The sequence below is a fragment of the Rhodnius prolixus genome, unplaced genomic scaffold (assembly GCF_049639745.1).
Source record: "Rhodnius prolixus isolate KJV_2025 unplaced genomic scaffold, Rpr scaffold_6, whole genome shotgun sequence".
Taxonomy (NCBI): Eukaryota; Metazoa; Arthropoda; class Insecta; order Hemiptera; family Reduviidae; genus Rhodnius; species Rhodnius prolixus.
Window position 1 is genome coordinate 31,079,979 of NW_027411634.1, and position 15,304 is coordinate 31,095,282.

At 31.9% G+C, this 15,304-nt stretch overlaps 1 protein-coding gene across 4 annotated transcripts in view; it reads left to right on the plus strand.

The window, feature by feature from the left end:
* hts (adducin 1-like protein hts) overlaps positions 1 to 15,304 on the plus strand; it is a 107,848-nt gene that overhangs the window by 8,459 nt on the left and 84,085 nt on the right. For 3 of the 4 annotated variants that reach the window (XM_074139996.1, XM_074139973.1, XM_074139975.1), the window contains exon 2: positions 411 to 457. Coding sequence is in view for 1 of the 4 variants with exons in the window: in XM_074139968.1 (XP_073996069.1) it covers positions 7,309 to 7,331 (23 nt within the window). In the remaining 3 variants the exon portion in view is untranslated. Of the gene's footprint in view, positions 1 to 410; positions 458 to 7,080; positions 7,332 to 15,304 lie in introns of those variants that run through there. The other variant, XM_074139968.1, reaches the window with a different exon arrangement.

A 15,304-nucleotide genomic window follows, 5' to 3' on the forward strand; every position in this document is an offset into this window, starting at 1 on the left:
ATGAGTTTTCTTCAAAAATTTCTATTACTTTTATTTTTCCAGTATCCAGGAGGAAGATTGAGGCTGTTTGGAGAATAACTTATACTTCAAAATGGTATCATTTTTTTGGATAAATTATCTGTCTTTCCAACCAAATCATCAGAATCGAATTCGGATTAAAACTTTCTGAGTAATAACATTTTTATTGGAAAAAAGTAATGATTTTAGAAAAAAAAAATTTAAAGTGACGTCACTCAAGAACAGAGGAAAATATGCAAGTTGGCCAATACGTCATTGAACTCCACTTTAGATGTACTACACACAGTAGGCCTATGGACAATACTTACTAGTTCACCCTGTATACTATATAAATATATTATTGGATATATTATAAATAATATTATTAGAGTAAACCAAACTATTTGTTGCAGGTCCCACCCCAGTGGAGGTGACGTCAGGCTTGCATTAAATATTAAATGTGAGTAACTCTGATTTTTTTTTACATGAGAATTACAGATTTTGCATTCACTTGTTTAGTCTGTAAGAATGTCTGTCGAACAGTACTGTGCCTGTACCCTGATCAGATAATTTGGTTTGTTACACTTCATGCACTGTGTGTATCATCTGGTTGGTTCCATTTCTTGCTTCTATCTTACTGATAAATCTTCATTTGATTGTCATTTAGGAATTATTTTTTATTTTGGAATCCCTAAAGTGGGAGTAATTTATTGAATGAATGAATTAGGAACCATTGATTAGGTAGAGGTTGCAGCGTTAATTTCTGTAGTATTGATTTTAGTTACACTTGCAATGTTAAAATTTCCCAATGACTTCCGCCTTCTTTAGGTGTGGTCAGTTAAAAAGAAAAATAAAATAAATCTCCAGCATTAATCTTTTAATGTGTGAAGTATTTTTTCCACCCCCCTCAATCTAAACTAGACCAAGGGTTGGCCCAGATAGGATGACCCAAAAAGATAAGTCTGACGTAGCCCTATGAACTTAACACGCTAATGTACTGTACATATAAAATTGAGTCACCTTTGGGTCACATAAAAGAAAAATAGGGTGAATATTTTCGAATTTACTTCACTTTACAGTTGCATCCAACATATTGATGTAAGATTTTGGGGAATTTTTTAATGTTTTCTTTTCTTTTTTTTATTCCTGTATATTTTGGAAGGCCAAAGATTCTCTATACATACTCCTTATAAAGAGAAGTATTGTAATTACGCACAGATTTTCATTTGTAATACTCAATTTGTGTTTTAAATTTATTGAAATGCTTTATCAAACGTACTAGCACCAATTTAGGCCAATGTTACCCTTGGGTTAGGGGGACAACTTCCGCTCGAATCAAGTCAGGAAGTAGCTAAAAAGAAATGTGAATCTAGGACTGAACAGGACCTCAAATTCAGTCACCATAGCATTGATAAGCTGAATCTTGCAGGATGTGAAGTCAGAGGCAATCATAAAATGTAGTTAGCGCTTCTGACTGCAAAGAATTGGCTGGTGCTCCATCCTGTTATCTGAATCTGTTCAGTAACTTTCCCATTGTTGTTTTATTCCACCAAATAAGTTTTAAATTCGTCATATTTTTGGTTGTATGTAGTATTTTTTAATTGAATAAGCACTTTGTGTGGGAGGAAAGTATAAAATATCTTGCATTCATTAAAAAAAAAATATGTATTTCATAAGATTTTTAAATAAGTTCCACCCAAAAAATAGTACCAACATTAAAATATTAAATAACTAGCTGTACCCGTTCACACGTTGCTGTGTTTAACAAAAAGGCAGTTTTGATACCTCAAACATAATTTATTAATGACCAAATGTATACAATACATCGAAATGAAAATTAACAATAAAATTACCCCTACTTCAGAGTACAGTAGTGTCCTTGCAAAGGTAGCATTTCTACATATTGTGAAAAATTCAGTTAATGTTGTTGGAGGTCTTGCTCTTGCACGTACATTTTCTGATGTAAAGTACACACGATGTCCATTTTCTGCTAAATGAACTACCGTTGGTTATCGCTCATGAATGGAAAATGATAAAATACGCCATACGGCCTCATTGCTACTTATGTAGCGTCCCAGTTGATATTGGGTGACTTCATCGTTAGATGCAGTTGTATTTTCCACTCCAAACACCGCCATATCGCTTACTTTGTTCACATATTTGCAAATATATTTTATAGCTTTCACTGAATTGCAGTACCCAACATTTGTGTGTGCGTTATACGTTTTTAGTAGTAATGGAGAATATGGTACTACCCAACGATTATCAACGTCAATAGTATTGTTGAGTACTTTTAGTTTAATGGATTTTCCACCATCTTCGGTATAATTTATTCTCGTATTAATAATTGCAAAAAACTGTTTTTCATGGTTACACTTTTAACAAATATTACTAATTAAATGTTATTTTGATATTTTTGGGATATTTGTTCGGGAGCACCTAGAACCCCAACTCTGATTTAAAAAAAAAAAAAATTGCAAAAACCTTCCCGGGGATATACCTAATAATTTCCCAAATTTTCACGGCGATTGGATGTATGGTTTTTGAATCTATCGAGTACAAACAAACAGACACACATTCATTTTTATATATATAGATTAATTAATTAATATATTTAGAATAATAAGTAGAGTTCAATAGTAGAAAATATCATTGGCTGGAAAATTGTATGTTTTACTGGAACTTGACTGGTGGTTACCATGGAAACTGGTCGATACAATGTTCCCCGACTGCCTGGCGCCCGCCATCTCTGTTCGTTCTTTTTTTTTTCATCCATTTGGCGCTCTTCATTGTGTGCGTCCGTCAGGGAGTAGTGATAACTAACCTCATTTCATCTTCTACTTCTTCGTCTATTGTAATAATCCCTACCCACATCTCAATTCTCGCTTGCTGTGTGGATTATTGTATATATGTGCTTGTTTAATTAAAAACTCATACCATAAACAATAACTAAAAAAAAAAAAAAATTGGAATATATAAGTCTACATTATTAAATGTGCGTACAAACTATTTATTGCTTCTTTTTTTCCCAGCAAAAGTACACGTAATTTTTTTTCAAAGCTTTGCAGTTTATTAATATTTATTCGCACCAAAAAAAATAAGCTTTTTAATAATAGATAATTTTAAAAAATCTTTAAAAAATACCGACAAAAAAGCTTAATTTTAAGTTAGTCCAGTTTTTTTCAAGAGTAAAATATTCTCAAAATTATGCCTTGCAAAAATAATCCCCTAAAACATTTTTTTGTTTATAACTGTATTTTTTTTACTTCGAATAAGTTGCAAGGAATGTTTTATAATAAATACAAATCTATATATATAAAAATGAATGTGTGTCTGTTTGTTTGTACTCGATAGATTCAAAAACCATACATCCAATCGCCGTGAAAATTTGGGAAATTATTAGGTATATCCCCGGGAAGGTTTTTGCAATTTTTTTTTTAAAATCAGAGTTGGGGTTCCAGGTGCTCCCGAACAAATATCCCAAAAATATCAAAATAACATTTAATTAGTAATATTTGTTGAAAGTGTAACCATGAAAACCATGAAAAACAGTTTTTTGCAATTATTAGTACGAGAATAAATTATACCGAAGATGGTGGAAAATCCATTAAACTAAAAGTACTCAACAATACTATTGACGTTGATAATCGTTGGGTAGTACCATATTCTCCATTACTACTAAAAACGTATAACGCACACATAAATGCTGAGTACTGCAATTCAGTGAAAGCTATAAAATATATTTGCAAATATGTGAACAAAGTAAGCGATATGGGACTGTTTGGGGTGGAAAATACAACTGCATCTAACGATGAAGTCACCCAATATCAACTGGGACGCTACATAAGTAGCAATGAGGCCGTATGGCGTATTTTATCATTTTCCATTCATAAGCGATATCCAACGGTTGTTCATTTAGCAGAAAATGGACATCGTGTGTACTTTACATCAGAAAATGTACCTGCAAGAGCAATGTCACCACCGCCAACAACATTAACTGAATTTTTCACATTATGTAGAAATGCTACCTTTGCAAGGACACTACTGTACTCTGAAGTAGGGATAATTTTATTGTTAATTTTCATTTCGATGTATTGTATACATTTGGCCATTAATAAATTATGTTTGAGGTATCAAAACTGCCTTTTTGTTAAACACAGCAACGTGTGAACGGGTACAGCTAGTAATTAATAAATTCTTCTTTTAAATAATTTGAAATTTTAATTTCATTAGTAAATTATTAAATTTTTTTTTTTTTTTTGATCATTTATTTAGTTACAATCAACGAAATTTGCGTTATAAGCAACAAGGGGTAACAATAAGCAACAGAATAAAAGAGTGGAGAAGTTACCCAGCGGTAACACTCCAAAAACATTCTAAATTCTACTGACTCTCTTCATCAGAGAGGAGATCGCGAGGCCACTGTCTTTTAAGACATCTGGAAGTGTTGTCTGGAAATATTCTTGAAGATAGATGTTGTACAAGTAGGATTGTGATGTGTTTGAATGCTAAGATGGAATTTTCTGTAAGGAATGTTCAAATCTGTGTGAATGGTTTGATTGGTGACGTAGAAAGGAGCGTTTGCAATAGAGCGAAGAATTTTAGATTGCAAGGACTGGATCATTTGCAGATTTGAGCGTTTGGTTGAACCTCCACAGTTCGATGCCATAAGCCCAGACTGGCTTTAGTATACTTACATATATAAGTCTTTTGTTGTCCAGAGTGAGTTTTGATCTGTTGTCGAGTAGTCTTTTCAGTTGTCGGAAGCGTCTGTTGAGTTCTGTTCTCTTAAGTGGAGTATGAGGGTTCCATGTGAGTCTTCTGTCAAGGTAAAGCCCAAGGTAGCGGACAACGTTGACAGCTGGTAAAGGAATAAGATTGTAAAAGACAGGAGGAAGAGTGATGCGTCGAAGAGTGAAGGTAATATTTTGAGATTTAGTTTCGTTCAGTTAGCCCATTTTTTGAACCAATTTTCAAAGGAGGTGAGATGAGACTGAAGGTTTCTATGAGCTATTATTGGGTCTTTGTTAGTAGATAAGATGGCAGTATCGTCAGCAAAGGTGAGAAGAGTAGTTTGAGGTTGAGTAGTTATGTCTGTGGAGTAAATTGTGTACAGAATGGGGCCTAGTATGCTGCCTTGCGGAACTCCAGCGTCAGCATGACTGAATGGAGAAAGAATAGTTCCTACCTTCACTCCTAAAATGTCGTGTCAGTCAAGTATGATTTCAAAATGAGGAAATAGGTTGCTGGAAGGATGGTCTTGAGCTTCCAGAGAAGTCCAGTATGCCACACCCGATCGAAAGCCTGCTTCACATCAAGGAACACCCCAGAACAACACTCCTTCTTCTATTAAAATTTAAAAATATTTTTTTGAAATTAAAACATCAGCTGATAAGACTCCTGTTGCAAACCTCGTTGTACAGTTTTACGCATGCGTCGGTTGTATTTTGTTTGTTAGCAAAATTTTTGTGGATTTTTTTTTTCCCTTTATCCACTGTGTGATGACGCATTCATTGATGTCTTCCATATTCTCTGTTTTTTGTTCTAGCTTGTAATGTGTACCTTATATGAACATGTTTTCATGGTCTGTGTTTGGGAAGTATTCGTTTCACTTTTATTAATAATCTTGCTTCTAAAGAATTTCATTTAAATGACATTACTATGGATGAAAGTGCTTTGCCAAGTGTCGACACTTCTCTATTCGTACAGTTCCATCTGCTGCAGAATATTTATGAGCATCATATGTGTAGCCAAAATTTCGATTTGGCAGAATATTAGTTCATCAGAAGTGTAGAAAAGCTTTTTTTAAATTTATATCTTAGGATTTTAAAGGAAATTGTTAACATCAAGCCTTAAAAATAACTAGTGTCTTATTATTTGTATTTCCTGTTTAAAATCAATAGTTCAATTATTTGGTTCTATAAAGACGTTTCTTCTTAGTAGAGAGATGTGTATGACGTAACAATGCGGCATCTTCAACAATACATATGTTAGAAGCCATTATATTATCTATCAGGTTCACTAGTTTGGTGTTTGAACTCCACTTGTTCTGATCTCATTGTCTTCCGTTGTCTCGTCGTTAGCATTGTGTGATCATCCATGCTGCTGTCTCTCTTTCTTTCTTTTTCTTCTGAGATAGAACACTCTTCAGCGGCACCTTATTATGCCACTCTAGCCATCATTTAAGATGGCTTCACCCTGTTATCATCTACTTTAGATAATTAATTACTATTGTTAGTTACTATTAACTTCTTAAAGTAACCATTGTTAGATTAGTTACCATTGTGTTACTATCCCTTACAGTTAAAGTGGGCAATAATTAAAATCAAAACAAAAACAGAAAAGACAAGGAAAATGACATAGACATGAAGAGGATCCTAACTTTAAAGACTTTTTTTACTTTTATACAAAATACTAAACACATCATTTAAATTTCTTTAATATGTCTTAAAGAAATGACAATTATAGTAGAATGAACAGTTACTAATTTTCAGTAAGATAATAATTTTTCTTGTATAAAGATTCAAGGACAACAATTAAATCATATAAATCCTAATTTAAGAGTATATAATCTTATATAACTCATTCTTTTATGACATAATATCTAATTTACTAATTGAACTTCATTGCCTTTAATAAATATTTAACTAAGCCAATTAAACTATTAGTGCTGATTTATATTGTGCCTCTAACTTCCTCTTTTATCTGCGTAAATGTAACTTCCAGCTTTAAAAGCCAACATCCTTACAAAATTTCTAAATAGATTTTCAACAGTATTGTAGACAAATTATTTTCGAGGAGTGAGTTAAAGCAAACATAATTTCAACACTCAAAATGAAGTAAAATATAAATGGAAAAATTAATTAAATCACTTACACACTCTTTGAAGTTTAGGGTGTTCCTTCTAAGTAAACAATGTGTAAGGTTACTTTAGATACTGCCAGTACACTGTTACTCATTCTAGCCACAACTCAACGCACAGTCCAAACAATGACACACTAAATATTCTGTAGTGACTTGATAATTCTTATTAACTGTGAACCAACAGTGGGTTGGTCACACTGTTCTTATTTGCTAGTTTAGTAGCGGACATATTGTTTTTCTTTTTTTTGACCAGTGTATCTCGTAGTTTTTTTTATCAGTTTTGAATGTCTTGATGCAATTCTATTTTATTATGAATTGCTTTTAAGTTATTTTTTTAGAGTATAGTATTAGATTTTGTTAAATATAAAGTTGTGTTTCATTATTAAATTAGTGTAAAAAAGTGAGGGCCATCTCTTATTACTTCACTTAGCATGAAGCTGAAATGGAATGAATTATTTTGTTGAAACAAGGTAATACATTGTGTCTTAATTGATTAAATAATTATCATTACTAATATTATTATACTACAATTCTTACTCACTTACTTACTCTATATAAATTCAAAAGATTTCATTTGGCGTAATGAATAGGTACCTAAGTATTGATTTAATGATTTTGATTTATTCAAAGATAAAAAGAATTGATTAATTCAAATTCTGCTAATTGGTTAACATAATATTCATTTATGTTAATAAATGTTTTTATGTACATAAATTAGTGTTTGTACATATTTCTATTTTTAATTTATGAGATAAATACAAATTTCTGGAAGTGCCGCCATTAGCGCTACTGTCTTGGGTCTTCAATATTAGTTTTAAATATTTATTCCAATTTCTTTATCTTACTCTTATAAGAGGAAGTATTTCAATTTAATAGATTTTTCGATATATTCATTAGCAATCTGTAAGAAAAAAGCTTAGTAGTACTAATTGGGCATCATTGTTTTATAATTGTGTAGTCAGTATTTCTCAAAAACAAGAAAAATACCCTCAGCTTCAGCATTATTTATAGCATGCTCTGCCGATCCTACAGGATAAATATGACCCCCGATGAAGCGATTTTAGTTTTTTTTGTTTTAGTATAATCTTCTGTTACCAAGTTTGGGTTGTGGCAGTTCTTTTTGTAACGTTTCGCTAAAATAAATTCTGATTATTTGGAAGTTTTCTTTTGTTCGCAAATAGAAGAGATTTTATTTCTATTGACAGTTTTTTCTATTTATCGGAGTTAAATTCTAGTATTTCCAATGAGATTGTTATTAAGTGTTTTTCTACAAAATAATCTGCTTATCCCTAAAGTGTATTTATAGAATACTGTCATAGTGGCACACTCTGTCCCAGGAAATCGTTGTAAATTTATTTGAAGTGACACTGTAGTACAAGTTACATTATTGTGTTCACCCTCTTGTATATACTAGAAGAGATGTCTGCTATCACAGCACAATAGGACGGATGTACCAGTTCTTGAACGCCTACACAAATCAAATACAAACATATATCAACTCAATCAACTATATCAACATTTGTATCCATTAACTTTCACACTATAAACTTCTTATAATATATTTTACTTATTGTGAAGACCCTCTTCTCGTATTAATTTGAATTCATTTACACTGCCTTTAGTATTTTTGTTTTATCTTGCTAAAGAAAATATATACTAGACTTGTTAAGTCTATCGCCATTGTGACTATAGTGGCTTCTAAGAAAATCTAAGGGCGGCCAGGGGGAAAGGAGGGTTTTGAAAGGAAATAACTGAATATTTCTATATTTTCCAGCTTACTAACTTATCAGCTAACCTCTCTACACTGTTCGTTGGAGGGATTGAAACTTTAAATTGCAGTTTCATTGCTTTCCCATTAGAGTAAATATATACTTGAAAGTATCTACCACCACTTACAACTTTAAACTCCAGGCATAAAGAGAAATTTATCAAATATATTATAGAAAACAAAAGCTCCATTTCACAATCTGATTCAATCTCTGCTAGTTTTAGATCAAAACATACGAATATACAAGGGTCGTTTGAAAAGTCCGTGCAAAAATAAAAACTACTTATTTTTTTGGGGTAAACCTTTTTTATTTTTCAGCATAGTCTCCTTTTAGGCTTATACACTTCGTCCAACGCTGCTCTAGTTTGTTGATCCCTTCCGAATAATAGGATTTGTCCAAGTCTGAAGAATAGCCATTCGTTTCTGCAATCACCTCCTCGTTTGAATAAAATCTTTTTCCCGCCAGCCATTTCTTCATATTGGGGAACAAATAGTAGTCCGAGGGAGCCAAGTCTGGAGAATAGGGGGGATGTGAAACGAGTTGGAACCCTATTTCCATTAATTTTGCGACCACAACTGCTGAGGTGTGAGCTGGTGCGTTGTCGTGATGGAAAAGGACTTTTTTGTGGGTCAATCGTGGGCGTTTTTCTTGCAGCTCGGTTTTCAAACGGTCCAATAACGATGAATAATATGCACCTGTAATAGTTTTACCCTTTTCCAGATAGTCGATGAGGATTATTCCTTGCGAATCCCATTGTTTAGATTGTTCTGTGGTCTCAGGAGTGTAGTGATGTATCCATGTTTCATCCACAGTGACGAAACGACGCTTAAAGTCCTGCGGATTCTTCTGGAACAGCTGCAAACCGTCCTTGCAACACTTCACACGATTTCGTTTTTGGTCAAGCGTGAGCAATCGCGGCACCCATCTTGCGGATAGCTTTGTCATGGCCAAATGTTGATGCAAAATATTATGTACCCGTTCATTCGAGATGCCCACAGCACTAGCAATCTCACGCACCTTCACTCTTCTGTCATCCATCACCATATCATGGATTTTATCAATGATTTCTGGAGTAGTAACCTCAACAGGGCGTCCAGAACGTTCAGCGTCACTTGTGCCCATATGGCCACTCCGAAAATTTTGAAACCACTTATAAAGTGTTCTAAGTTATGGTGTGCAGAGTCACCATAATGTTTATCAAGCTTCTCTTTAGTCTCCTGAGGCGTTTTGCCTTTCATAAAGTAGGGTTTAATCAACACACGAAATTCTTTTTCGTCCATTTTTTGAAAATCACTCGACTTCCTCGATTCAAACGAATGCCAAACACAAAGAAATAGACCGATCTGGCTGAAACTTGGTGTGTGTTCTTCCAAGAGATGCTACTAACTAAACATAACCTCGATACGCGCCAGTGGTGCTATCTCTCTGACTTTGCATGGACTTTTCAAACGATCCTCGTATGTTTTAAAGGGTACCTCTTACAGGTGATGTTGGGTATATGATTCTAATGTACATATCTCAATGAATGTCCACAACATTTAAGAGAATTGATTCATAGAATGAATAAATATTTTTATTTATAGATGATTGTAAGCAGTTTCTATAAGTTAATGAATTATTCATAAATAGTTTCATATTCATTGCTTACAATTTATAACCAGTCGTCTTTTAATCGTTCATTTTATTTTCTTAATATGGTGCTAATTCTTATTTTTAAATTTTTAGTTTATTTTTCTTGCTGAAAAGTCTTTTACTGTTTTCTTGCTTGAGTAACCAGCTGTTCTGGTGAAGAGGGGGTAGACTCCTGTTCATGTTGGCTGATAAGTGGCTTAAAATTAAGGTTAATTGTCCACCAAGGATGGATTTCTTGTTTTTAGGCGTGGTTTTCTAAACTGTTAATTCAGCCGATTCAAGGGGACATTGGTGTACACATCTTGTACTACGGAGAGAATAATTGCAGAGAATATTTACTTATTATTTAAAATGTATTAATTACAAATCTAAGCCCTGAAAATAGCCCAAAATATAGTCCGAAATGTTGGCTTAAACTGACCAAAACTCAAGATTCCCTCGGATAGAATAATTATTAATCGAATTAAAGCACTAACTTCAAGACTATTCAAGGCATCTCAAAAATTCTCGGCAATTACCTAAAATTGACTTTGTCCTAATGCCTTTTTCGTCTAATTTCTAAACTAATTTAATTAGTATTTAATTTTTAAAAGACTAAAAGTATTAAATTTGTATTATATCTAAAAAAAAATATGATTGGCCATTGTATATCGAAAGTTAGGACAGAGAATAAGGAATTACTTGGGTGGACAGTTCTGCCTGATTCCTCTGGCGTGTTCCTCCACCCAGACGGCCGAACTGTTGCCATTTAGCCGCGCCGAACACAAAGAGGGTAGTATCCTGTTCATGTTCACTAACAAGTGGCTTGAAATTAAGGTTAATTGTCCACCAAGGATAGATTCAACACATGCCTCTAACAATACATCATACTTGTTGTTTGCTTTATAGTTAGCTATTGCACGCTAATTTTTTTTTTTTGACTTCCAGCATTATGTCATATCCACTGCAATCTGATTTAAGTAAAAAATAGAATACCTTAAATAAAAGTATCGCTTTTTAATTTAGCTGATGGTATCTCATGGCCAAAATAGTTCGCAATAAATACTCTTATCCCAAAAAAATTAATTCAATTGTTTTTCTATAGACTCGGTACAATTATTTCTTGTAAATTCCCTCATAAACCAATATGTAAAACCTCAATTTTGTTCTCAGAGGATATACGAAAGAGTCACTACCATTCGAAATTCAAAATAATAAATCTACAAGATTCCAGTAATTTATTTGTATATATATTTGTGACCGTAAGCTTTAGAACACAAACAAAAATACCATCAATTGTTAATTTCCAAAGTGTAAAGACAGCATTGTCATGGTAAATCGATTAAATCGTATCGAAGGTAATCGATTAAATTAACTTTTTGTTCTGAGCAAGCGGAAACTACCGTGTTTAATGTGCACCTTTTTCCCTCCTAATTAGTGTAATAATGACCATTAAGGTTCTAAATTGTTTCAAATATTCTCCCATCATCAGATAACAGTTTTTATAATTTACATTTTTGCGTAGAGTCATTGTCTTTCAATCTTAAAAGATTTAGTGACACATACCACTCATATTGACCAGACTTGTTTCCTGTGAATGATAGCTGACGTCATGCAAATCAATAAAGAATAAGTATTATAACAAAGTACACAAAACATTATAATATATTAATATTCTAATGTTAAAATAAAAGAAAGAAATGGCAACTTATATGATGGGTGTTTAATAATAATAAAGGCGGTGTTGGAGTTTATTTTCGACTCAGCGCCATAGTTGAGTCATCATCGTCATTCTTAGTAAATATCCGAGACACGGTCTACATCTACTGAGATAGAACTTAACATTTCTCATCTTTTATTGTCTTCCGCTCTTTCTCAAAACTTCTTACAAAATTTGATCACCTTTTCACCAAGATTACTATTCTTTGGTTATTCATGATTTGACTGCACTTTAAATTGCTAAAGGTTTCTGAATTCTTTATCCGATATACGAAAATGTTTGAAACAAAAATTTTACATTTATATTATTCAATGAGCGCGCCTGGGCAGTTTTATGAAGATCGTTGTTACAGTTTTTGTGAAAATATTGCCAAAAAGTTAAAAAAAAAAAAAAAAATCGATTCTTAAAAGTGACACTTAAGTCCAAAAATTTGTATTACCGTGTGACGTCATGGCCACCAAAGGTAAATTATTTCCGTTCTGTAATTACGCCTGCCTTTCACAGATTTGTTTATAAAATTAAAATTATTACTTTAAAAATAATTTAAAATTAAAAATAGAATGAATAAATGTAATTTTAATTGTTTATTTTTAAATAATTTGTTTCATGTTTATGAGATTAAGTGACCATTTTCTCAGAAATAGTGACAATAACAAAACAAATAATGTTTAATAGATAAGCCAGCCATTGTTATGCCAATAGAAATGTTTGGAGTTAAGGTTTAATGCCAGTAATAATTTTCATGCGATTATAACATTTTAACTAAGTTCGTGCTAATTATTAGCATTATTTCTCTTAATCTTAAATTTTACTACAAAATAATAATAATTTATATTATATATTGTATTATTTTGTTTTTAATTTCAAGTTTTAAGTTTTAAAATAAATTAAAACTTTTAAGAAAAGTATGTTGAGTGAAATGTGCATTAAGTAGAATTTCTCTGATCTATTTAAAGAAATAGAAGTCATGCAAATATGTATATATATATATTTTAATCCTTTTAAAACGTTAAGCTGCAATGCTTGTCATCCTGGCGAGATTTAATCCCTTTACCCCTCATCGTTTGGTTCATCTGGTCTTCTATTTTTAAATCTAAGCCAGTCTAAATTATTGCTGTAGGAAATTCCAGTATAAACGTCACTAACCATTACTAAACTGTTTATTTTACTTAACTAAGGGTTTCAGTTTTTTTGTAGAATTGCTTTCACTTAACTGTTGCCATTATTGGAAATATTAGGATCATGCTTCGATGATGCAGAAACACTTGTGTTTTACTTTTGGACATTTTTTTTTTTTTTTTTTTCATTTTTTGAACATTTCTTGGGGAAGAATTTAAGTGAGGCCGGACTGCCTCACTTAATTAAAAGTTTTTAGCTATAGAATTTGATGATTTGATGGCTAAAAAAAATGTAAAGACCTTTAAAGGATATTACAAACCAGATACATTAATTATTCACTTCGTTCTGAAATTAGGGCAGTTTCAGTGATTATATAAGAAGGACGTATTCAACTAAATTGATGCCATTTAAACGGACTGTGACATCATTTTCTAGTTTGACTCGAAGCATTCATTTGCTCCCATTTTTTTCTAGCTTTAAATGTAAGAGAGAATGAATTTCTATTTCTGGACGGACATTCGTTTAAACCTCCAGTTTGTGTTATAACCACTTGAGAAAAGTACAAGTCGTAATGTTTTTTCCATAAAAATTTGTTAGCTGAGTGAAGTGAGGAGACTTTTGAAAGCTTTTTGTAATTTGTTTCATGATTTAGAAGAGGCGGTCTTCTATTGGCGTAAATTATATCAGAAATTTAGTTGTTTTTCCCATATATCTGAAATTTATCTAATAACCTTTAAATGACCTCTATTAATCGCATTTTTTGTTTATATAGATCCCTGATGTTCAGTTCTTAGTATTTGTACAAACAATAGAAAACCTTTGAAGCAAAATTACTTCTCATTTACACATCTTTCTTGAAATTCCTGAAAGATCTCCTTAATTCCGCTAAATTGAGGTAATTAATTGCATTTTATGGCACCTGTTCCACAATGTGCTAAATTGAAGGCGTTAATTTTATTTAATATCTTAGCCCCAAATTGGGCAACTTGCAATTATCTACTTTAAACTTACTTCCAACTTTTCATTCTAACAAATTACCTTACTTGTGAAACATTTATAGAAGCCATTTTAAATGACCGTAAAGATATTTCACAGTTAATGGCTTTTTAAGCCTTAGAGCCAGTTAATAAACGTTGTTTATAGTAACCATTTACAACATAGTCTAAAACCCTTTTATTATTAGAAAGAATTTTTTTTTTTTAAATTGTTACTGCTAGATAAAATTTTATTTTATTTTAATGCAAAATTTGTCCTTTTTTTCAATAATAAAAAAAATTTTATATCCTTGATTTCGAAAAAATTCTTTGACTACCTGACGCGTGGGTTGTATAACCCAAAATAAAATGTAGCTTATACACATCTTATATTTATATTAAAACTCCACCTTAAGTGAATCAGTCAACTAACTTGAAGGGCTACTTATACACAATTCATTTTTTTCCCCTCTCGAAGACATCTTAACGGCTTTTTTTTTTAAACTATAATTGTGCAGATTCTCGATTTTGGAGTTGTTCTTCAGAAATAACCGTTGGTAAAACAATCTTTTTTTAAAAAAAATAGAATTGATTAAAACGTTTAGAAAACTTTATGATCACTTCATTGTATAATGGTGGCTACAATTGTAGAGTTGAAAACTTTATGATCACTTCATTGTATAATGGTGGCTACAATTGTAGAGTTGAAAACTTTATGATCACTTCATTGTATAATGGTGGCTACAATTGTAGAGTTGAAAACTTTATGATCACTTCATTGTATAATGGTGGCTACAATTGTAGAGTTGAAAACTTTATGATCACTTCATTGTATAATGGTGGCTACAATTGTAGAGTTGAAAACTTTATGATCACTTCATTGTATAATGGTGGCTACAATTGTAGAGTTAAAAATAATAATTGATCCTGTCTGAAATGGTGATTGAGAATCAAAATAATTTTAAACATTTATTATTTCATTTTTAAATTAAAATTTCTGGATGGAAGGTTTTTTATGGTTAACGTAATTAGTACTTCGATAGTGCAGCTTACTTCGTTTTATTAAGTTTTGACAAAAAGCCCATTTTTTCAGTATCTTATTCAAGTATTAAGAAATTACTAAATTTCATTTACGTCACACAACACTTTAAGATATCTGACGGCTGATTAAAGTATTTTTAGACAAGGTAATTAAAAAAATTAAATTGGTAGAATGTCTCCCAAGTAATTTGTTTGTTTATTAATATATA